The 25,738-nt window shown below is 37.6% G+C and overlaps 1 protein-coding gene and 1 long non-coding RNA gene across 4 annotated transcripts in view; one reads left to right on the top strand and one right to left on the bottom strand.

The window, feature by feature from the left end:
• LOC141558885 (uncharacterized) lies at positions 1–23,515 on the bottom strand. The gene is made up of 3 exons (XR_012487169.1): positions 23,412–23,515; positions 20,462–20,616; positions 1–175 (listed from the first exon to the last, which is right to left on the bottom strand). It is a non-coding gene; the product is annotated as an uncharacterized LOC141558885 (long non-coding RNA).
• Positions 578–25,738, top strand: part of PLAC9 (placenta associated 9) — a 27,803-nt gene continuing 2,642 nt past the window's right edge. Inside the window, exons 1-3 of one of the 3 annotated variants that reach the window (XM_074296710.1) lie at positions 578–824; positions 22,913–23,016; positions 25,284–25,407. In XM_074296710.1, the coding sequence (XP_074152811.1) occupies positions 770–824; positions 22,913–23,016; positions 25,284–25,407 (283 nt within the window). In that variant the 5' untranslated portion in view covers positions 578–769. Of the gene's footprint in view, positions 825–22,183; positions 22,292–22,912; positions 23,017–25,283; positions 25,408–25,738 lie in introns of those variants that run through there. The other 2 variants (XM_074296713.1, XM_074296712.1) reach the window with 2 other exon arrangements.

A 25,738-nucleotide genomic window follows, 5' to 3' on the forward strand; every position in this document is an offset into this window, starting at 1 on the left:
TTTCTTCCAGTTTCAGTATTTTATTTTTTATTTTTATTTTTATAAATTGTCTCCTACAAATAGCTCTGGGTGGAATGCTTCTGAAGTTCCAGAGGGTTTCTTGGGATTATGGATGTGAAGTAATGGTCTTGCATAGCAGAGGAGATCAGTCACAATTGTTCCCTTAAAAGCAGCCCTAGAAAAGTCAAGAGTTGAAGTCAGCAGAGTTGTTATCTTTAGATATTTGAAATCGTTTTTGACAACCTGGAGGATCAATGTCTTCAGGTCAGAAAGTTAAATAAACTGTTTCTTAAAGTGAAAGGTTGAAAATGCCATTGTCTCTGTCTTAGAAAATACAGAAAGAAACCAATGTTTCTTCCATCCCATTCACAAAACTGGCTTAGCCAACGCACCCCATTCTCTCTGAAGCAGCCCGATATCTCTCAGACTGGATCCAGATGGATAAAAGCCTTCCAAGTTTTAGCAGCTTTGGCTCTCTGCAGCCTGCCTGCCCCGCTGGAACTTAAAGGGCGTGTGTGAATGTGTGCATGTGTTCGTGCATGCGTGAGTTTGCCCTGGGAACAAGGGAAGGCGGAGGAACAGAACAGCATCAGAATGTTGGCTGGACCGTAAAGCATTTTCTCCCTGGGCTCTGGCTCAACCTCTTCATAAAAGCCCAGGGAGGAGGTGGAGATTCCCCAGCTACAGAGGGAGGGTTTCCTGCGCCTCTCTGATAGGGGCACCCTTCTGTATTAGGGAGTGGGAGCCCGATCGGGAAGGCTGGGAAATCATGCTCTTCATCTGGGCTCTGCATTTGGCTTTAGTGCTCCAGGGAGGCTTCTCTGGTGAGTGTACTCAATATGGGAAGGGTGGGCTGAAGTGTGGAAAGGGGAACTGTAAGGAGGAAGGGCACTAGGAGGGGCAGTATGCCTGGGAAGAAGAAATTATTAGGGATGCTTTGGAAAATGTGATCAGTTTGAACTCTGTGTGTGCGTGTGTGTAAGAAAAAAAGAAAGACAGAAACAAGAGACAAACAGAGAGAGGCAAAGAGAGGGACACTCAGAGAAAAAGAGACAAACAGAGACACACACACACACACACACACACACAGAGAGAGAGAGAGAGAGAGAGAGAGAGAGAGAGAGAGAGACAGAGACAGAGACAGAGACAGAGACAGAGACAGAGAAAGAAAGAGAGGCAGAGAGACAGAGAGACACAGAGAGAGAGAGAGAGACATCTAGTTGGGGAATAATAATCTGAAACTCTGGGTCCTGTTTTAAATGAAGCTACAAAACAGAAATAGGGAGTTTGTCAATGGAGCCTGCATCATACAAATAGCTGATAGTGGTGCAATGGAAACAGAGTTGGCTTTGGTTGGCTTGGATTCAAATTCTGACTGCCTGTGCAGCCCTAAGCAAGGCACTTAATTTTGATGATCCTAAGTTTCTTCATCTGTAAAATGAGAGGTTTGAATAAGGGGGTATGTTCCAATTCGAAATCTAAACTTGCATAGGATGTCACAGGTCCAAACATTCATTTCAGGGCCCCCAGGGGAAAATTGCCTTTGCAAATTGATGGATGAGGTGATAGTTTCCTCATCCACCCATCCTCACTGCCAAACCTTTAGTCATACCAGGGCTTGGGCAAATCATTCTCCTGCTTGTTCTCTGGATGCTATTCAACCTATTAATGTCCTTCCTAATTTATGGCACCTAGAAAGGGCTTGAGATGTGTTCTGATCAGAGCAGAGAGAGAAGAACCATTTACCTGGTACCTGGATTCTGTGCCTCTTTTAACACAGCCTCAGTTTGCATTGGTTTCCTTGGCTGCCATATCACATTGCAGACATTAAGTTCACTAAAACTCTCAGATCTTTTCAAACCAATTGATGTCTAATTATATCTCCTCTCATTTTGTACTTGTGAAGGTGAGCTTTTTGAACCCACGTACGACTTCACAATTTTTCCAATTAAATTTTATCTTATTCAATTCATCCCAATATTAAAATCTTTCAGCCTGCTAGTTTCTGAATCTTGACTCAATTTGACTCATCCAAAATTAGAGATAATACCTATAGCATTATTTTTAAAGAATTGCTGTTAGTACCAAATGTAATTATGTGTGTGTTTTTATATACACACATATGTACATATATCTTATATGTGTGTATACACATAAATATATTATAGACACCTAATATATTATATATACATATTATACAGATAACACCTGCATATAATTTTTTTTATTATAGCTTTTTTACTAGATATATGCATGAGTAATTTTAGAGCATTGACAATTGCCAAGCCTTTTGTTCCAATTTTTCCCCTCCTCCCCACTTCCCCTCCCCCTCAGATGGCAGGTTGATCAATATATGTTACATACTGAATATAATTATTAATTATAATATGTAATATATCACATATTATAAATATATGTGTGTGGTTTTGTGTGTGTGTAAACACAGAAAGGGAAAGGGAGGAGGGAAGGAAAGAGACAGACAGAGAGATCATTGCCAACTTCAAAGCCCCATATGCCTGAGCTATTATTAAAAGAACCCCCAAATCTGGGAGTTAGAAGAGACTTCAGTGGCCAGCCACCTAGTCCAGCTCCTTCACAAAACAATCCTCATCTTAAGATAACTAACAAGTGGTCATCAAGCTTCTGTTCAATGACCATCAAGGAGGCTATTAAGAAGTCCATTCAATTTTGGAGCAGCTGAAATTATTAAAAAGTTTCTCTTGACAACAAACCTAAACTGGTTTCTTTGCAATATCTATTCATTGCTTCCAATTCAGCCTTCTGGGTCCAGATGGAAAAAATCTCTCTCTTCCTAGTGACAACTTTTCAAAAACAATTGTTTCTCCCTGAGACTTCTCTTCTCTACACTCAATGTGCCCAGTTCTTTCAGCTAATCCTTATATGTTATGAAACCCAGATACTTCACTATCTTGGTTGCCCTCCTGTAGACATTCTCTACCTTAACAACTTTTTTTTTAAAGTTTACAGGAGGTTTTTATTAATTTTATAATTATATATATATTTTGACAGTACATATGCATGGGTAATTTTTTTACAACATCATTCCTTGCACTCACTTCTGTTCTGAATTTTCCCCTCCTTCCCTCCACCCCCTCCCCTAGATGGCAGGCAGTCCCATACATGTTAAATGTGTTATAGTATATCCTAGATACAATATATGTGTGCAGAACCGAATTTCTTGTTGCACCGGAAGAATAACAACAACCTTTTTAACCTTAATTCCTAGACTGGGCAAAAGAGAGTGGGATGCCCAATTCTCTTTTCCTGGAAGTTCTACCCTTACAAATACAGCTCCAGATCACATTTACATTTTTGGTGATGACATCATATTGCCTTCTCCTATTGAGCTTGTAATCCACTAGAATTCCTGTTTCAAATGAGATGGTGTTCATAAAGCACTTAGCACAATGTCTGGTATATAATTGGCACTGTATTAATGTTGGATATTATTATTTAAATGAGAAAGGATTAACTGCTATCTAACCATACCTTCACCATCTAATATTTGTGAAGTCAATTTTTTTTTTTTTTGGTATATAAGTGAAATACTTAACATTTATCTAAAAGCAGAACAGGCTACCCTGGGTAATAATTATCTGCTAGTTAAAACTACATGAGTCACATTGACAATGCTATTCTCACCTGTCAGGGATACTTACCAGAGATTTGTGTTTTATATTTGGCTTGTACCATATTCCTTCTGACTCTTGAGATTTGATGATTATGAGATTTTTGACTCTGTTGCTTGGGCCAGTCCCACCTATGATAAACTAAATGATAAGCCAAGAACTAAGTGCCAATGTGCCAAGCATGGTACTAGGCACAGAGAATGCAAATTCAGAGACTTTATGTTCAAATGAAAAAGCCTTCATCAAGAATCATTAAGCCCAATGCTTCATTCATTTGGGTCTCATCCCAAACACAGAATTTATTTTGTCCCCAGAGAGGTTATATTATTTATTGAAGACTCAGCTGCTTGCCCAGAATCTCAGTTGTTTTAAACTGTGACTTGATTTTTATAAGTCCAGCTGTGGCTCTCTTGCAGAAAGCAAAGACCCAACACATGCTTTCCATTTGGCTGACTTAAGTTATGTATGACTCCTGCTTTTGGGGTCCATAGTTTATAACCTGGGTGTGGATTTTATTTTGTCCAACATCTATTTTTTAAAAAGCCCTTTAAAGCTTCCCTGTACCTGATAAAGAAATTCATGGCAGGCTTTGATCACATGGCCCCGCTATCATTCAAAGTCACTTCTTACAGGTAAAAAGTTTAGAGAAGCTGGCTCAGAAAGAATCCTCTAAATAATGTGCTCTTCCATCTTGATCTCTTTCTCTGGGTTCTGGGCATTTTCTCTGACTGTCCCATATGTTTTGAATGCTCTCTCTTCTCATCTCTGTCTTCTGGCTTCTTTCAAGCCTCAACTAAAATCCTAACTTCTTCAGGAAAACTTTTTCAACCTTCTTAATGCTAGTATCTTCCTTCTGTTAATTATTTACTATTCCTCCTGTATATACCTTGTTTGTAGATAGTTTTTTTTTTTCCCCCCACATCTCTCCCATTAGATTGGGAGCTCCTTGAAGTCATGGACTGGCTTTTGCCTCCTTTTGTATCCTCAGTGCTTAGCACAGTGCCTGACACATAGTAGCTGCTTAATAAGTACTTGAATGACTGATTGACTCCACTACCTAACAGCATATAGCACATAGCCTAGAAATCATAAAATCTCCAAAGCATCTAATCCAACAAACTGATGAAAAGACTAAATATTAGAGAATAAATCACATCAATAAGCATTTACAAAGCACAAACAAAATAATACTTGCCCAGAAGGAGGATACATTCTAATGGGAAAAAAGGACACATAAAAGAGAGTGAGGTATTCACAGAGAATGGTAGAGAAAGTCAAGAGTCAGTAGTACAGCCTGGAAATGAATGAAGACTATTTTCTCCTTACAGTCCATCAAAAACCTGAAATTAAATGAGATAATATTTGTAAAGCTTTTGCCATCTAGGTAGCACAGTGGATAGAATCAGAAAGACTCATATTGCTAAGTTCAAATCTGGTGTCAGATCCTTATGAGCTATGTGCCTCTGGGCAAGTCACTTAACCTTACTTGCCTCAGTTTCCTCATTTGTAAAATGAGCTGGGGAAGGAAATGGCAGACCACTTCAGTATCTCTACCAAGAAAACCCCAAAGGAGTCATGAAGAATTTTTTTCTGATACCACGTTTAACATGGCCTCTTAGTAATGTTTGCCCATTGCTCCTGGTTCTTCTCTCTAAGTTCAGGTAGAACAAGATTAAGATCATCTGATTCCTTCTCCATCTGAAGAAATACAAACAAACCCTCTCCCCCAGGCAGTTAACCTATCTGGTCCCTTCAATTCACCACTTTCTGGGTCTCTCCACATCACCTGGCGATTATCTAAGGACAGTGGAGCTGCTCGCACTGGACAATGCCCTTCTGGTGGGTTATAAAACCTGTCTGCCGGAGCCAGTGCATCTTTGTCAAAAATTTAAAAATTAATGGTATAGAGAACTAAATGTAGAAGTTCCCTAGGGCTACCTGTGGCTCCCCTTTTCTTTTGTTTTTGGAGGAGTATCTTAATGTCTCTGTTTCTTCTCGCTACTATTGCCTGACCTTGAGGATTAAAAGGTATTCCAGTAATGTGTAATATCTTATACTGTGCACAGAAGTGCACAAAATGTTTAGAACTATATGCAGGTCCATTATCTGTTTTTATTTCTTGTGGCAACACCCATAATTGCAAATGCTTGTATAAGGAATTCAGTGACCACTCGGGCTGTCTCTTTTGCTGTTGGCACTGCAAAAGTGAATCCTGAAAAGGTATCTACTATCACGTGGATGAAAGACAGATGATCAAAAGATTTATAATGGGTCACATCCATTTGCCAGATTTCATTGGGTCTCAAACCACAAGGATTCTTCCCTGGTGGGAGTGTAGGAGTGTGGAAAGGAAGACAAGCTGTACAGCTTTTTACTATGCTCCTAGCTTCCTCTCTTGTGATTCCAAATTGTAAATGTAAAGCTCAAGCAGCCTGATGATATTTAGAATGAGATTCTTGTGCTTCCTGAAATAAAGGACTACTGGCTAACATGGTTAGAAGGCTATCTGCCTTTGAATTTCTATAAAAAAATAGGACCTAGAAGTCCACTATGTGAGTGGACATGCAAAAAATAAATCTTGCCTGGATGTTTTCTCACTTGCTCTTTAAGTTCCTTAAAGAGCTGATAAATATTAGAGGCTGCAAATTTTATTTGGGCTGTGGCAATTCTTTGTACTACACCTACTGAATAGGCTGAATCAGTAATTATATTTACGTCTCCTGGGTAATAAGTAAGAGCTAGCATGATAGCAAATAATTCATTCTGTTGAGTGGACTGAAAAGGAGTCCTGACTACTCTCTTTATGGTTAAATCATGAGAGTATACAGCACAAATATTTTCTTTGGAGGCATCTGTAAAGATTGTTGGTCCTTTAAGAGGAATCTTAGAAACCTTTTCTTCAAAAGTCCATCGCCAATTATGTAGTAGCTGGGTTATCTTTAATGGAGATCCATGTGCAAAATTTGGAGTGATGGCCAATAAAATTTGCCATTCTGGGATGGTCTCACAGCATAGATTAATTTGTGCGTTAGTATAGAATGTGTATATTTTTTCAGGACTTATTCCAGATAATCGTATTACTCTCTTAAAAGCCTTTAATAAAATCCTAGCCACAAGCACTGGGTAAGGAGTAAGGCTTTGTTCTGGTTGTGCTGGGAGGTTCACCCACTCAATCACACTATCTCCTTGATGAAGGACTGCTGTGGGTGCCTCTTTGTAGCAAAAACTGATATTTCCAAGGGTTTTTGAGTGACTCTTTCAACCACATTGGATAATGCCAGTTCAACTTCTCTCAAAGCCTCTTGTGCTTTTTTTTTTTTAAGCTGGCGTGGTGAATTTAAAGCACTGTCTCCCCTTAAAATGTCATATAAAGGTTGTAGTTGATTGGTAGTTAAGCCTAACACTGGACACATCCATTGGATATCTCCTATTAATTTTTGGAAATCACTTGAGGTGTTCAATTTCTCTGTTCTTAAAGAAAGCTTTTGTACTGTGAGTGTCTTAGGATATACTTCATATCCTAAATATTGAAAAGGAGCATGTCTTTGAATTTTTTCTGTAGCTATATGCAGTTTGTAGTACTTTAGTGTTTCCACGGTCTTTTGTAGACATGCTTCTAACATTTGTTCCTCAGGTGCACATCCCAAAATATCATCCATATAATGTAACAATATTACTTTTGGAAAGGCTTTTCTTACTGGAGCAAGAGCAGCGGCAACATACATTTGGCACATAGTAGGGCTGTTTTTCATTCCCTGTGGCAAAATTGTCCATTCATATCTTTTATAAAGCTCAGCCAAATTAACACTAGGCACTGAAAAAGCAAATCTTTTCATATCCTCCTTATCTAGAGGGATAGAATAGATACAATCCTTAATGTCTATAACCCATAGAGGCCATTCTCTTGGCAACTGAGTAGGAGATGGAAGTCCAGGCTGAAGAGTTCCCATAGTTTCCATCTGTTCATTTACTCTTCTTAGATCAGTTAACATCCTCCATTTTCCAGATTTCTTTTTCATCACAAATGATATCTATTCCACCTGGCTGGGTTGTTGTGAGTGCAGAAAAAGCTGGGGTTACATGAAGAAAGTGTCCTTCTGGTGGGTTATGCTTATACTCATACCTGATATTTCTTCATTAAAAGATAAGCTCTTTGAGGGCAGGGAGTCTTTCACATTTGTCTTTATATTTCTGACACTTAATACAAAACATAGTGCATAGTAAATACTTAACAAAAGTTCCTTGATTAATGGAAAATGCTTTGTAACCTTTTGCTATAGGAGCTTTACAGGATCCTAGATTTGGAAGTAGGAAGACACCTTAAAGGCCAATAAATACACACACACACACACCCTTCCCATTGTACAGAAAAGGAGATAGAGAAGCATGGTTAGGGAACTTGCTCTTCATCACATGTTGTATTTCAGGTCTTCCTGATTCAAGGTTGTGAGCACTGTTCTGTGCGGCCTTCTTAACAAAGAAGCCAAGCTTGATCATTAAAACGCTGCAGTATTTACCTACAATTGTTTTGTTCTTTCATTTTCAGTTACATTATTGAAAACTTTTTTTTTTTAGCAGATTCTACTTATTTCATTTTGCATCAGTTTATATGTCTTCCCATAGTTCTCAGTAATCATCATATTCCTCCTTTCTTATTATAGAGTAATATTCACGTACCACATCTTGTTTAGCCATTTCCCACTCAGTGGGTATCACTTTGATTCCAGTTCTTTGGTCCTATCAAAAGTTTACAAATATTTTAGTGTAGCCTTCTCCATATTCAGTTAACCAAAAGTCACTCAGATTCCACAGCTGGAACAAAAAGCTTTTTCAAATTCAGCTTTCTCTATTTCTCATTGCAAGATAGAGTTCCCAAGGAAATGAGTATCAGTCTTGGAGTTAGGAAGAACTGAGTTCAGATCTGGTTTCAAACACTTACAAGTTAGCTATATGACTTTGAATTAGTTATTTCACCATTTATTTATCTATCTATTTATTTATTATCTATTCATTTATTTATCTATTTATTCATTATTTATTTATTTGTTTGTTTATTTGTTTCTTTCTTTATTTATTTGCAGAAGCTGCCCAAGGCCACACAGCTAGGAAGTGTTAAGTGTCTGAGATCAGATTTGAACTCAGGTCCTCCTGACTTCAGGGCTGGTGCTCTATCCACTGTACCACCTAGCTGCCCCTATATACCATTTTTTTTCAATCTCTGTGACCTCATATGTAAAATGAAGATAATAATAGCACCCACCTTACAATACTATTGTGAGGATCAAAATGAGAAAATGTATGTAAAGCTCTTTGTAAATCTCAAAGCCATATGTAAATGCTAGCTATTATGATGATGGCCATCATTATTATTAAGGTCCCTTGTAGACAGTGCCAGCTTTCCAATTCCAGCCCCTGATGTAGTCTGTGCTTCTCATGGCATAGTTCTCAGTCTCTGGAATATGGCTCTTATTAGACCTCAAGTACTGGGGTCTGCTTCTCATCAGGATGTGGCTTTCATTTCTTTTGGCTTCCACTAATGACCTACTCTGGTGCCACATCATGTCACGGAAGGGATAGTGAGTTCTGGACGCCTAGGCCAGGGCAACACAAGTTTTGGCAGGTTCTTCCAAGCCAGAAAGAGTTCCCATTCCATCCTGGCAAGAGACAATTGTTGGCTCTCCGCTTGTGGAACAGCATAGCTATGTTAAGAGCTCATCAAAAGTGGTTTGGCCACCAAGGGACTAATTTTTCTGATCACAGTAACTATTGAAGACTGTGTACTAACTTAAAATGTGGAAGGATTTGAGGATGTGGTCTATAATGGAAGTTCCTACCCTAGATCCTAAACTCTTTTTTTTGTTTGTTTTTTTATTTTATTTTATAATTATAAATTTTTTGACAGTATATATGCATGAGTAATTTTTAAAAATAACATTATCCCTTGTATTCATTTTTCCAAATAATCCCCTCCCTCCCTCTATTCCCTCCCGTAGATGACAGGCAATCCCATACATTTTACATGTATACAGTATAACCTAGATGCAATATATGTGTGTAAATCCAATTTTCTTGTTGCACGTTAAGTATTGGATTCCGAAGGTATAAGTAACCTGGATAGATAGACAGTAGTGCTAACAGTTTACATTCAATTCCCAGTGTTCCTTCTCTGGCTGTAGTTGTTTCTGTCCATCATTGATCAATTGGCAGTGAGTTGGATCTTCTTTATGTTGAAGATTTCCACTTCCATCAGAATACATCCTCATACAGTATTGAAGTGTACAGCGATCATTGGGCTTATATCCCAAAGAAGTACTGAGAAGGGGAAAGGGACCTGTATGTGCCAAAATGTTTGTGACAGCTCTTTTCATAGTGGCCAGAAACTGGAAGATGAATGGATGTCCATCAGTTGGAGAGTGGTTGGGTAAAATATGGTATATGAAGGTTATGGAATATTATTGCTCTGTAAGAAATGACCAGCAGTGGAGAGACTTACATCAACTATTGCTGAGTGAAATGAGCAGAACCAGAAGATCACTATACACTTCAACAACAATACTATATGAGGATGTATTCTGATGGAAGTGGAAATCTTCAACATAAAGAAGATCCAACTCACTTCCAGTTGATCAATGATGGACAGAAACAACTAAACCTAGGGAAGGAACACTGGGAAGTGAATGTAAACTGTTAGCAGTACTGTCTATCTACCCAGGTTACTTATACCTTTGGAATCTAATACTTAATGTGCAACAAGAAAATGGTATTTACACATTATATCTAGGTTATATTGTAACACATGTAAAATGTATGGGATTGCCTGTCATCAAGGGGAGGGAGTAGAGGGAGGGAGGAGATAATTTGGAAAAATGAATACAAGGGATAATGTTATAAAAAATTACTCATGCATATATACTGTCAAAAATTATAAATAAAATTTTAAAAAAAGTGTACAGCGATCTTCTGGTCCTATTCATTTCACTCAGCATCAGTTGATGTAAGTCTCTCCAGGCCTCTCTGTATTCCTCCTGCTGGTCATTTCTTACAGAGCAATAATATTCCATAACCTTCATATACCATAATTTACCCAACCATTCTCCAATTGATGGACATCCATTCATCTTCCAGTTTCTAGCCACTACAAAAAGAGCTGCCACAAACATTTTGGCACATCCAGGTCCCTTTCCCTTCTTTAGTATTTCCTTGGGATATAATCCCAGTAGTAGCGCTGCTGGATCAAAGGGTATGCACAGTTTGATAACTTTTTGGGCATAGTTCCAAATTGCTCTCCAGAATGGCTGGATTCTTTCACAACTCCACCAACAATGTATCAGTGTCCCAGTTTTCCCACATCCCCTCCAACATTCATCATTATTTGTTCCTGTCATCTTAGCCAATCTGACAGATGTGTAGTGGTATCTCAGAGTTGTCTTAATTTGCATTTCTCTGATCAGTAGTGATTTGGAACACTCTTTCATGTGAGTGGAAATAGTTTCAATTTCATCATCTGAAAATTGTCTATTCATATCCTTTGACCATTTATCAATAGGAGAATGGCTTGATTTCTTATAAATTAAAGTCAATTCTCTGTATATTTTGGAGATGAGGCCTTTATCAGAACCTTTAACTGTAAAAATGTTTTCCCAATTTGTTACTTCCCTTCTCATCTTGTTTGCATTAGTATTGTTTGTACAGAAACTTTTTAGTTTGATGTAATCAAAATCTTCGATTTTGTGATCAATAATGATCTCTAGTTCTCCTCTGGTCAAAAATTCCTTCCTCCTTCACAGGTCTGAGAGGTAGACTATTCTCTGTTCCTCTAATCTATTTATGATCTCATTCTTTATGCCTAAATCATGGACCCATTTTGATCTTGGTATATGGTGTTAAGTGTGGTAGATCCTAAAATCTTGATCAAGGAGGGACTCAGAGAGAAAAGGTAGCCTACAGGTGTTCAAAAAGTCACTTTTCATCTAGTCTCCCTTGAACTACAGAAAAGTACTAACGGTTGGAAACTTGATCTTTTTTTTTTTAAGTCAAAAACAATAAAAAGCACATTTTTTTCAAATTTAAAGTTTTTAGAGAGATATTTTATCTTATACTTCTGAATATTTTTTTTCTTTGCCCTTCCTAAAAAGGGCATCTCTTGTAGAGAGATATGGACTGGACCAATATTCACTGGGATAAGAAACTCCCAGGTGAGGAAACTCCCTTTCCTAATGGAGGTTGGCTTTTCCCCTGTAATTCATGGACTCAGAATTGCCTAGGGCAAGTGAATGTCTTGCTAAGGGACACAGTCAGTATGTGTCAGAGGTGAGATTCAGAGCCAAGACTTTTTAGAGTATTCCATACTATATCTCTACATCTGTTACAACAAAAAAGAAATAGGAAAAAAAAAAAGTTCATCAAAATTGACCAACATATCAAAAAGAGACTAATAATTCCCATATCTATAGTCCCCAACATCTGCATAGAAAGAAGGAAGAAGAAAGGGGTATTTTTGACTCTCTTCTTTGACCTCAAGCTTGGTCCTTCTAATTATACTATATAAATTTAATTAATTTATTTAATTTAAATAACCTAATTACAATGTCTTAAAAATTACATAAGTTTCCCCCCTTTTCCCTCCATTTACATGGTATGTGTTAGATTTCTGGTTCTACTGATTTCATTCTTTATCAGTTCATATAAATAATCTCATGCTTCTCTGAATTCTTCCTGTTTCTAATGGAGCAATATTATTTCATAATCTTCACATATTTAGTCATTCCTTACTTGGTGGGGGATTAGCTTGCTTTCATTTTCTTGACTACCACAAAAAAGTACTTTTCATATTTATAAAGAACTTGCCTTTCCATTGCTCTGTGAGATAAGTAGTATAAAACGTAACTATCCCCATTTTAGAGATGATCAAATAGAGTCACAGAGAGATTAAGTGACTAATCTAAGGTAGCTAGTAAACATTAGACTGAGGTCTGAACTCAGAACTCCTAGTTCTAAATCTGGTACTCTTTCCACGTTACCCAGCTTCCAAATGATGATTTCATTTGTGGAGAATCAGAACTAGCCAGTGGTTACAGACCTGGAGATTTCAGAGGCGGTCATCCTCACCCCTTACAGGCTCTCACAATTTTGATTCTGTTTGGAAGCAACTGAGCTAGAATACAAATACACGCATATATTGTACATGTACACATATATAGTGCATGCATACACTTATAATATGTATATATATGAATGCAAGTATCACTAAACATAGACATACACAAAAATATATATTCGAATACAAGAGATACTTTGAAAAAAAGGAAGCGTATTGTAGATTTTTAAAAGCAATATAAATGTGTGTTAATTATTATTATAATACTTATAATAATGAATATCTATGTGATATTTTAATATTTATAAAATACTACATATATACATATACACATACACACATACATATATGTGTGTTTGTATATACATATATGTATATATATACATATATGATCTCATCTGATATTATACTTAACCATTAAACTATAATTATACTGAACTAAGGCAGGAGGATCCAGGGAAAAGTTTACAGGACTTGGAGTCAGGAAAACTGGGTTCAAGTCTTGGCTTTGTTACTTCCTAGCAGTATAATCTTGGCCAATTCCTTTACTACTACAGGTTTCAGTTTTGTCATAGGCAAATGTGAGGAATCTAAGTGTGCTGGGGAGAAAGGGTAACCAGTAACTGCTAAAAGTCTAAAAAAAGTGGCTTTGCATTTTCATTTAATTATCTGAAACTGTAGTTTTAAACTAAAAATATCATATTAAGCATAAGTTTTGTGCTTAAAGTTGGTTAAAGTTCTGTTTATTTAGTTAAATTAGTTTAAAATAATTTCCCTGACCATTGACTGCTCTATTGAGTTTGCTTTTAAAAAATCAATACATAAAAGTCTCCAATTACTCATCCTGATGCAATGTCCTGCCCACGCCTATGCTGTTATAAACAGGGATGTAACTGGGATGAAGTATCTTAAGTTTCCTCTAAGTTCTTCTTTTTCCCTGACTACTCTCAGGGATCTTGTTAGTATCAAATGATGTAACATGTATGGAAATACTTTGTGAAGTACTAGACATATACAAGTTATGATTATTAGTGAATTTTTCTTTGATGATTCAAAATGAATTTCTGAGTCCCCAAAGACCCCAAGGGTCCCATTTTGAAAATCTTTGGTATTTATATGGGACTTCAAAAATCATTGTGATTTTTGGAGGATTGTTTAATTCTGGTTAAAAGGGACTTTAGGGACATCTAGGTGGGTACAATGTATAGAATGCTGACTCTGGAGTCAGTAAGACCTGACCCTCAGACACTTATTAGCTGTGTGACCTTGGGCAAGTCACTTGTTCATCTCAATTTTCTCACTTTAAAATGAGCTAAGAAGGAAACAACAAAACACTGCAGTAATCTTTATCAAGAAGACCCCAAAATGGGGTCACAGAGAGTTGAATAGTTGTGACTATTCGACTAAATAACAACAAAGGGGACTTACTAGAGTGTATTTTTTTTGCTGATAGAAGTAGAGATGATTCTGGAAAAGTCAGGGAGGATTCTTTCTGACTGAACTAAAGTCTCCCCTTTCAGGGAGAGTTTGTCCAACAAGCAAAGGAGGGCAGGAGTAGGAATCTGGTTCTTTAATAGGATGCAGCCAATGAGAGAATGATGGGAGGCTGCAATTATGCCTCATTCTCTCCCTTTTGCTAGAACAACACAGTGCCCCACCCATGGCAGCTGTCCAATCTGAATGTCTGGCAAGATATGTGAAACCCAGAAATCAGCCTCCAGAGCCCAGAATAGGCAATTTCTCAAATAGCCAGGAAGCTGGAAGGGAAAGGGAAAACAAGAGGGAGAGGCAGTTTTGGCTGAAGGCAATTGGGAAAGGAAGGAACTTTGTCCTTGTCAGCAATTGTCATCTTTATTCAAAGTCTAGTGGCATAAATATTGTGCAAATTATTGAGAAAATCCTAACTCTGAACTTAGTGTGAATTTCCCTGCTTTCCCCTGCATTCTTCATACATAACACCTCCCTCTGGCTGTCCCTCATGCCTGGTATGCACTACCCCCTCACCTTTACATCAGAGAATCCCTAATTTTTTTAAAATTTAATTTAATTTATTTTATTTTTTATTTTTATTTATTTTGCTGAGGCAAATGAGGTTAAATGACTTGCCCAGAGTCACACAGCCAGGAACTGTTAAGTGACTGAGACCAGATTTGAACTCAGGTCCTCCTGACTTCAGAGCTGGTGCTCTATCCACTGCTCTACCTAGTTGTCCCCGTAATTTTTTTAAAAGATATTTTTATTGCTTTTTTTTCACATTACAAATATTTAAAAATTATCCAAACTTCCCAAGAGGTCTCTTATAACAAAATAAAGCAAATAAGACAATTAAATTCATCTGAAAGTACATGCAACATTTCATATCTATAGCAACCCTCTCCTTAAAACTCTCTCTTTTTAAAAATGAATGAAAATCTATTTTCTTGCCTTCTTATCCTCCACCCTATTGAGGGAAAAAGAAAAGGAAATTTCTTGTAACAACTATGAAGAGTCAAACAAAATAAATGCCCTCAGTGACTACATATTATTTTTATATACATATCCATATCCATATATATGTGGACATATCCTTTGGCCATTGGATCATGGCTCTTATTCTTATATCCTTCCTTCCTTCCTTCCTTCCTTCCTTCCTTCCTTCCTTCCTTCCTTCCTTCCTTCCTTCCTTCCTTCCTTCCTTCCTTCCATCCATCACTGATTCTATGAATATTATATCCCTCTTAGAGATTGGTGACCCATTTGCTGCCTCTACCACAGACCTCAGTAGACCATTTCTGCCCCCAACCAAAGTTAAAGGAGATAACAAGCTTTCATATTCCCCTATTCCTTTTTTTTTCTCTTTGTCTTTCTCAGACTACTGTTAAGAGTTGGAAATCAGAGAGGTGGGAGACAGCAGCTGCAAGGAACAGGCTACTTTCCTCCCAACATATCTGCCCTTACACTATTCTCAAGAGGTGATTAGGACCCTTTGAGATTACTTAGATCACATCTTCACTGGAGGCACTCAGGGAATCAGGGATGCTGGCTACTCTTCTTGAGAGGCAGGCTAATGAATGAAAAGGGTGCTGGATTGGGATGTTGAAGACCTCAGTTAGAATTCGTATGATATTGATGTCTTTGGGCGCAAATTATCTTTGTAAAATGAGAGGACTAGACTAGACAGCTCCTACTCTAAAGCCCCAACTCTTCAGTCAGAGAACTCTCCTTCAAATCTTACTTCTGACAATATAGCAGGGGATAGCATGATAATAACTATTATTTATGAAGTTTCCTCTACCTTTTCTCTTCCCTCTCAAGTATTACTCCATCCTTCCCTTTCTTCTCCTTTCCCTTCCATTTCTTTTCCTCCCCTCCCTTTTCTCCTTTCCCTTCTTTTCCCATTTTCCCCTCCTCTTCCCTCTCCTGTTCTCTTCTCTTTCAGTGAAATGATATATGTGAAAATGTTTTGAGAAAAAGGAAGAACATTTGGAGCTGAAGGATTAATGTTGTTTATGTGGAGAGTACATTTTTAGTCAGTTTTTCCCCTTTAGGAGGATTTGAGCTAATTTACATGTGGTCTCAGACATACAAAGAGCAGGGTGTTTTTGATAAACTGAGGGGACAGATTTTAAAAAATCCAGACCCCCCTCCTTGGTGTGCCTGCCTTCATTCTTTGCCCATTTGTGTAATCTTCAGGGTCAGCAGAAAAATGGGAAAAGGGAAAAAGGGAGAAAAGCAAAGAAGAATGAAAGTATAAGTCCAGGAAAAATTAGTTTTCCTAAGTCTGGTCTTTATTATTATTATTACTTTTGCTTCATCAATCTCCTGGGCCCCTTCACCAGTGAGTCATCCAGGCCTCCCAGGCCATGGGGGTCATGTGAGAGTTGGATGAGCTATGGAGGTTGGAGAGGATGGAGAGAGGGAAGAGGTCTACTGTAATGTCTATCCAAGCCAGATGCTAGAAGCAATCTGCGGCCAACACTCCTATCTCTGCTGGTCAGGGCTTTGGGCTTTGGGAAGAGACAAGCTATTGTTAGAGGGCCTCTTCTGAGCTCATTGGATTAGAGAAACACAGGCAGTCTAGGGAATTTCTGGGAACAAGCTACAGCTAGTTATATCATAGAACAAGCCGAGTCCTGTTTTTCTTGTCCCCTCATTGCTGTCCCTTCCTCTTTCATCTCCAATTCTTTTTAAACTTCAGGTTGCCCCTAGGGTTTAAGCCAACAATTTGAGAAGTAGGTATTAACTGCTAGATGTTTGAAAAATCTCTGGCTTCAAAGTGTTTACATTCTATTAGAGAGAAACACATATGCACAAACACACACACAATTAGGTATTTGGGATGATACCTGTTATATATGTGAAATCAGGCAAAACTATTTTCTCCTTGGCTATGTTGATAAAAAATAATAAGAATAAAAACAAGAAAAAAAAAGGAAAGTAAAAAAAAAATTATCCTCAATCTGGATTTAGAGTTCATCAGTTCTCTCTCTGGAAATAGATAGCATTTTTCATCATGGGTCCTTTGGAATCATCTTACATCATTATATTAATCAAAGTAGCTAACTCAAATCGACCATTATTACAATATTGCTTTTACTATGTACAATGATCTCTTAGTTCTGCTCACTTTACATCAGTTTATATAAGTTTTACCAGATTTTTCTGAAACCATCCCCTCCATTACTTTTTATCACACAATAGCAAATAGTGCTCCCTCCCAATCATGCCATAATGTGTTCAGCCATTCCTCAATTGATGGGTAGTAGCCCCTCAATTTCTAATTATTTACTATCCCCAAAAGAGCTGTTATAAATATTTATCTGCTTATAGAGCCTTTTCTCTCCCTTTGTTCTCTTTAGGGTATAGATCTGGTGGTGGTATTATTAGGTTAAAGGACATGCACAATTAGGCATAGTTCCAAATTGTTTTTACGATAGTTGGACCAGTTGCATTTGTTTTTTTTCCTTTCATACCATGTTAGCAATATATGGTAGATGTGAAGTGGTATTTCAGAGTTGTTTTAATTTGTATTTCTCTGACCAATAGCAATTTAGAGCATTTTTACATGACTATAAATAAGTTTCTTTTTCTGAAAACAACTCATTCATATCTTCTGACCATTTATCAATTGGGGAATGGCTCTTTTATAAATTTGATAAAATAGAGAATTGAGGTCTTTATCAGAGAAACACTGTAATTTCCCCCCCAGTGTCCTGCTTTTCTTCTAATTTTAGCTTCATTGGTTTTGTTCATGCAAAATACTTTTAACTTCATATAATCAAAATTATCCATTTTACTTTCTAAGTTCCTATTTATATCTTATTTGGCCATAAGTTCTTTTATTCATAAATGTGACAGGTAAAACTTCCCATGCTCCCTGAATTTACTTATATCAGCTTTTATGTCTAAATCATGAACATTTTTGACCTTCTATTGGAACATGATGTGCGGTTCTGGTTTATGCCTACTTTCTTACAAGTTGTTTTCCAGTTTTCCCAGCAATTTTTTTTTCCTCAACTGGTGAATTCTTGCTCCTAGAGCTTGAATCTTTGGATTTATCAAACAATAAATTATTATGGTCATTTGCTACTAGGTATCATGTATCAAATCCATTCCATTGACTTGCCATTCTCTTTCTTAGCCAGCACCATATTATTTTGATGGTTACCATTTTGTAATATAGTTTGATATCTGGTATTGTTAGTTCTCCTTTTTTTCACATTTATTTTCATTGATTCCATCAGAGAGTCATTGAAAGTTTTTAAATATATGAATAATACCAGACATATCTATCTATCTATCTATCTATCTATCTATCTATCTATCTATCTATCTATCTATCTACCTATCTGTCTGTCTATTTATCTATATGTGTGTATAAAATACCAGAGCTGGTTGAATAGCACAGGTTCCAACAACTTAGAGAATTTGCCTGGGGTACTTGAAGATTAGGTGGCTTGTCCAGGATCACACAATCAGTATGCCTGAAGCAAGAACTGGATTCTGGTTTCTGATGATTTTAGGCAACTCACCTTCCTTTCCTAAAATTCAGTTCCCCCATTTGTAAAATAAAGATGTTAATCTCCAAAGATCTGTGTCTATTATAGGCTCTGGCTACCAAGGCCAAGCTAGATTTTACTATTGATATAGAATGAGTCAACTCAGGTCCCCGACTAATAAGAGGAAAGCCCATCCTTGAGAAACCTAGGACTTGTATGGAGGCAGAGATCTTGTATCAGAGTTGCTGGTAGGTGGGGCAAGGTTTCTGGTTGTCCATCTGGATCCACTTCCACTGGATCAAAAATACTGGTGCTTGTTTTCAGGGTAAAACTCCTCACTTTTGGATTTGAAATCTTCCTTACTCTAACTCCAGATTAGCTTCTCAGATTTATACTGCATCGTTCTCCTTCAAACATTCCACATTTCAGCCAAACTAGTCTATTTGCCAGTTTAAGTCCCTGAACTCTGCATTCCATCTCCTGCCCTCATTCCTTGGCACAGCCTGTGACAAATGCTTAGAATGTTCTTTGTTCTCAGTGCCAGCTCTTAAGAATATTTCACTTGGGGCAACTATATGGTGCAGTGGATAGAGCACCAGCCCTGAAGTCAGGAGAATCTGAGTTCAAATCTGGTCTCAGATACTTAACATTTCCTGGCTGTGTGGCCCTGGGCAAGTCATTTAACCCCAATTGCCCCAGTCCCCCCCCCAAAATATATATATATATATATATATATATATATATATATAATATATATATTTCACTCTCATCAGGTGTCACCTTTATGGTACCAACTTACTACTCCTAGAAATGGCTAATGTTTGGTTAATTTGGATGTGAAGTCACCAGCATTATTAAGAAGTCAAGATTTCCTTGATTCCCCAGTTATCCCTTTCTCCTTCCTCAAATGATCTTGTATTCAGTATCTGTTTCTATCTTCTGTCTACTGTCTAGAATAAAAGCTTCTCAAGGGAATGGCCTATGTCATGTCTTGGGGTGATCATTGAATGCAAAAATTCCTGCAACTATGAATCACCCTAGAGATTTAAAATGATGATACCAAAATAGCTAATGAAATCTTTTTTTTCTTCTAAAATTTTTTATTGTTGCTCTTTTCTTTAAAAAATTAGCATCATTTGTAATATTATTGTTTTATGGAAAACGAGGAGTAGGATGCTTTCAGGAAAAAAAAATGAAATGTACTATATACAAAGGAATGGCAATGTTCTGGGATGACCAGCTGTAAATGACTTTGCTATTCTCAAATTATCCATGACTACTCTGAAGGACTTATGATGAAAAATCCTATCCATACCCAGAGAAGGAACTGATTGTGTCTGAATACAGATTGAAGAATTCTCTCTCTCTCTCTGACTCTGTCTCTCTCTGTGTGTGTCTGTCTCTCTGTCTCTATCTCTTTGTGTGTTTCTCTCTCTCTCTCTCTCTTTCTGTCTCTGTCTCTCTGTCTCTCTCATTTTTTGTTTGCAGATGTAGTACTGGTATTGCTGGATCAAAGGATATTCACACTTTTATAGTCTTTTGAGCATAGTATCAAATTGCTCTCCATTATGGTTGGATCAGTCACTACTCCACCAACAGTGCATTAGTGTTTGAATTTTCCCACATCTCCTCCAACATTTATCATTTTCCTTTAGAATCTTCTCTTGTAACAAATATGAAAAGCCAAGAAAAACAGTCAACATATTGGCTATGTCTGAAACATATGTCTCACTTACTTATAATCCACTATCTCTGCCAAGAAGTAGGAGGCACGTTTCCCAGTCAGTCCTCTGAAGTCATGATCAATCACTGAGCGAAGATAATTTGGGTCTACATTAAGAGAGGTGTAGCTTCAATGAAGCTTATTGTACGCCAGACATTGTGGTAAGCCCTGGATATATGAAGGCAAAAGTAAATCAGCACCTTACTGACAAGGAAGCATGCATATATAGAGACGTGCCAAAATATATACCAAACAGAGACAAGATGATTAGGGAGAAGGTATGAGCAGCTGGAAGCTTCACGAAATTCCTCATGTAGAGGGAGCTACTTGAACTGAGTGTTGGAATAAACTAGGAATTATAAGAGGTAAAGGTAACCAGAGAATAAAACCTAAATAAGATGGATAATGAGTGCAAAGGCAGAGATGGGAATGGGATGTGCAAGGGACAGTAAGTAGAGCAGTATAACCAGACCATAGAGTATGTAAGGGGAATAATTTGTTAAACAGGAAGATATTGAAATGCTAAATAGAATAACATATTTGATTCTTCAGTCTCTTCTCCCTTCTGGTTGGAGGATTAAGGGGTAGAATACTAAGTCCCACCACAAATTTTTCTTTATAGAGAGCAGAACCTGGACTTTGCATCTGCAGCTCTGTTTGGTTTCCCAAGAACAAGGTGCCCCCATGCTGGGTACCGTCTTGTGTTCCCCTGCTCTTTCCCAGCTTCTATCTACATGTTGTCTTCTCCTATCAGATTGGAAGCAACTTGAGGGTCTCTCTTTTTCTTAATGTATCTCCAGTGCTTAGTAGAATTGGGCATCTAGTAGATGCTTTTTTAAAAAATCGAACCATTTGATTTTGAGTAGGGAAAAGGCATTTCAGGAAAATTATTTTGGTGGCTCTCTTACAGATTGTTGTGAAGAGAAACTTGGGACATCAGTAGAAGGCATTGGTAATTTTGTGGTGGTGAAATCATTATTTACCCCTTCGTGCTTTTGTCCTGGTCACACATGTTCCCTATAAGTGCATCACTTAACATCAGTTGCCCTGACCAGCGGTCCCTATCTAGATGACTCTGGTGAAGTTAAATGACATACATTTATAATTGATCTATTTTAACCCAGTTGTGGCTTTCTCCAGTCTCAGTAGCATGTCAATAGAAGCAGAGGAGATGGATAATGAGAGTAATTCAGAGCTGAGGTTTGGCAAAGAATAAACAGGAACAGGAAAAGAGGTTAGGTGGGGGACAGTGTGGCACTGAATTGGCTAATTACATGGCGGAGATCAGAAAGAGAAGAAAGTAAATTAAGAGCAGAGGCAGTGGTCTAAGAAATTACTTGAGGGGTGAATGGATGGGAGATTATGCTTGAGGGCAGACTAGGTTTAAGAGTGTGGCTAGAGAGAGATGGAATGACAGGAGGTTTGAGGGTCAAATAGAGAAATGTTTCAGCTTCTTACATCTTAACTCTGAAATGAGCTACAGATTCATTTCATCTAGGTTTATCGGTTCAACAGTCTCCTAATGTGTCCAGAAACTCATTTTTAAACTATCTTACCCCCTAACTGAAATAAATCTCCGAAGTTCTCCATTTCCTTAAACAGAAAAAAAAGGATTAAAAGCCACAGGTAAGGAAAATGTTTTTAAGCTCTCTCCTGCAGTCCCTAAGTTTTATGCTAAATAACCATTGTTCTGCTGGCTAAAGAATTCTAAAAGCCTGTTCTGTGTAAATAGCAACTAGTTAGAGAATTCTGAATGAAACAGTGACATTTCTATTACATCCTTAGAAACAACCAACAAAGCCTTTTCCTCTGCTATCTCTACACATGAAACAAGTGAAGAATGGTACAAGACAGTCCATGATCAAGTGTAAAATCATGGAGCATTGATTTCAGTAGGAAGCTAGCATAATTTAAAGGAGAAAGGGCTAGATTTGGAATCAGGAAGCCTGGGGGGTCAAATTCCTTCTTTGATACTTAACTGTGGAACACTGAACAAATCACTGAACAAATAACTACTGTCTTAGATCCCTAATTTGTAAATTTGTTTTAGAAAAAAAAGAGGTGATAATAATAGTACCTGTTTTAAAATAAGGTTCTTGTGAGGATTGAATGATGTAATATAAGTAAAAATGATTCATTGAAACTTAAAATATTATGTAATTATGAATTATTATTGATCTAAGTGAAAAGGACCTCAGAGAAAGGAGAGAGCATCCAGTCTCCTTGAGCTAAAGAGGTCTTGGAAGGCTTCTAGGAAGGGGTGGGCTGTGAGTTGAGTATTAAATGATAAGAATATAAAAATACCAGAGTATAAAACAAATCTATTAACTTTGTTTTTCCCTTGCTTCAAGAACCACTACCTTCTTAAAACCCGGATGTTTTTGCTTGCCTTTCTGGGGTTATAAGGAAGCCAACAGTAGGGTGATGGGAGCCCAGCCTTAAACCAAGTTTGTATTTCTTGCAGCTGCCTTACAGCCATTCAGATCTTCCCCTGGGAATGCAGATAAGAGAATAAAATGGTGCGATGAACACAAAGCTTTCCACAATCGCCTAGACATTGTTGAAGAGGTACTGGAACTATGGGATGGTTTGGGAGGGAATGGGGAGGCAACTCAAGTACTAGTAGCTATCAAACTGGTGAGAGCAGGGATGGAAGAGATGGAGAGAGGACTCAATTAGTATGTGTCCAGCTCCATTCGACCTGCTGAGAAAAACAACAAGGAAATGTAGGGAGAGTGCCCGTGTGTCTCTTCCAGATGTGGGAGACAAGACCAGTGTATGTGAAGTGATGACAAAAACAATATAAGGCAACATAGAATGGAGTCCTAAATTGCAGACTAGCCTATTTTGGGTATCAGAAAAAAACAAAGATCACTATGAAGAAGCACTAAAAGTATCCTAGAGGGAAAGGGCCTTGAAGGATGAGTAGGATCAAGGGAGACATTCCAGGTAAGGACACCTACATTGGATGACTTGCTTATGAATGGAAGAGAGATTCAGTATAAACCATTAGTAATGCCTAGAAATCCAGGATCCTAGCATCTCAGACTGAGAAATGGAAGGCTCATCTGGTCCACTACCCCCATTTTATATGTGAAGAAGCAAAGAACCAGGGAGATAAATAAATGACTTGTCTAAGGCATTATGAGTAATAAGTGGCTATATTGAATTCCAATTCTCTGTCTCTAGTGTTCCGCAGTCTCTTGGCAGTTTTACTCTTCATCTTCATATCTCTAATATCTAATTCAGTGTCAAGCACATAGTAGGCGCTCATTGATGGTTGAATTATATATTGATAATGATAACAATGGACAATAATGGTAGCATATTATTATTATGACTATTATTTTCATTATCATTTCATTATTTGTCCAGACCTGTGATTTCATCAATATTGGGAGTTCCTCCCCAATCATCTAGAGTCTCTTTGGTGAATATTTTGGCGTACCTCTGTGTGTGTGTGTCTTTCCTAATGCTGATTGAAAATAGTTCTTAGAGTTGCCTGGGAACACTGAAAAGTTCAGTGATTTTTCCAATACAGTCAGGAGGTATCTAAGTTGGAACTTGAACTCATGTCATCTTGACCTAGAAGCCTACTCTCTGTATCATACTTCTTCTAGTGACCATATGATTATCATCATCACCATGATTGTTCTTGAGGAAAGAAATAATTAAATCTCAATATCTGTTTCTAAAGTAATCAAATGTGCCACATATATCCAAACATCCAATATATATTTACTTAAACAAATATTTTATAAAAAGAGTTAAATTGAGAATTTTTAAATTGCATTTTTTTTATGTAAGAAAACTTTTCCAATTATAACTCGCTATTTTCCTAGAAGGCCACTAGAGGGAAGTACAACAAAAGTTATGTAAGCCAGCGTTCTGAGACTTTCTTTGGAAGGATGGACCCAGCCCCTATTTTCTTGTTAATTAATTTTTTTTTTTTTTTAAGAATTAATTTTTTTTAAAATTAAAGCTTTTCATTTTCAAAACATATGCATGGAAAAATTTTCAACATTGACCCTTGCAAAACCTTGTGTTCCAAGGTTCTCCTCCTTACCCCTTCCTCTAGATAACAAGTAATCCAATACATGTTAAATGTGGTAAAAAAAAAATATGATAAATCCAATATATGCTTACACATTTATATAATTATCTTGCTACATGAGGAAAATAAAATCAAAAAGAAAAAAAGTGAGAAAGAAAATAAAATGCAAGGAAACAACAACAAAAAGAGTGAAAATGCTGTGTTGTGATCCACACTCAGTCCCTCTCTCTGAGTAAAGATGGCTCTGTTTATCAAAAGATCATTGGAACTGGTCTGAGTCATTTAATTGTTGAAAAGAGTCATGTACATTAGAAATGATCATCAGATAATCTTCCTGATGCTCTATCCACTGCTCCACCTAGCTGCCCACGATAGCTCTGTGAGCTAGGTTCTGTTATTAGCTCCATTTTACAATTAAAGAAACTGAGGCAGAGATTGAGTGGCTTGCTCAAGGTCATGCAGCTAAATAAGTATCTGAGGCTAGATTTGAATCCAGATCTTGACTAAGGTCCAGTATTCTAACTACTGGGCTACCTAGTTGCCAGATAAATAGAGTAAATATAATATGATACATATTACTACAGGATACATTCTTTTATAATAGCGGTTCAGTTCTACTATCAGTTACATATGGCTCAGAAATCCAGCAACAGCAGAGCAGTTAGACTAATCCAGACTCAACCCCAAGCCCAGATGACAAAATCTGGTCCAGATACAGCACGCTTTTCTGGGCTTCTCTTTGCTATTCCTTGCCCTGACTTTTTCACTGTCTCCTTACCAGACCCTGGACAAGACTGTGGAACACCTGGAGTCTGAAGTAAAGAACCTGCTTAACCTGATGAATGCGATAGCCTGGAACTTGCCCCCAGAGCCTGGGAGCCCCACCGAGAACTTCTTTGGAGACGGTGTGTGTCCCCAGTCCTGGATGCCCTGAATGCTCTGGCTCCAGCTTAGCCTCCCATTTTTATCCCAAGCACAGCTCCAGCTGAAATTTAATGAGTCTAAGGCTCTGGGGATAAAAAGTGGGAGAAATAAGGACTAATAATAATAATGATGATAGCTAGCATTTATATAGCATCTGCGCTGTCCCAGGATTGTGCTTTGCAAATATCTCATTTGATTCTCACAATCCTGTGAGGTTGGTTGATGTCCTTTGTTCTCGACATCACTGTGTTGGGGTCAGTGGACAGTGTGTCCAGCTGTGGCTGACAGACTTTTGTGAGCTCAGAAGGCTCT

The sequence above is a fragment of the Sminthopsis crassicaudata genome, chromosome 2 (assembly GCF_048593235.1).
Source record: "Sminthopsis crassicaudata isolate SCR6 chromosome 2, ASM4859323v1, whole genome shotgun sequence".
NCBI lineage: Eukaryota > Metazoa > Chordata > Mammalia > Dasyuromorphia > Dasyuridae > Sminthopsis > Sminthopsis crassicaudata.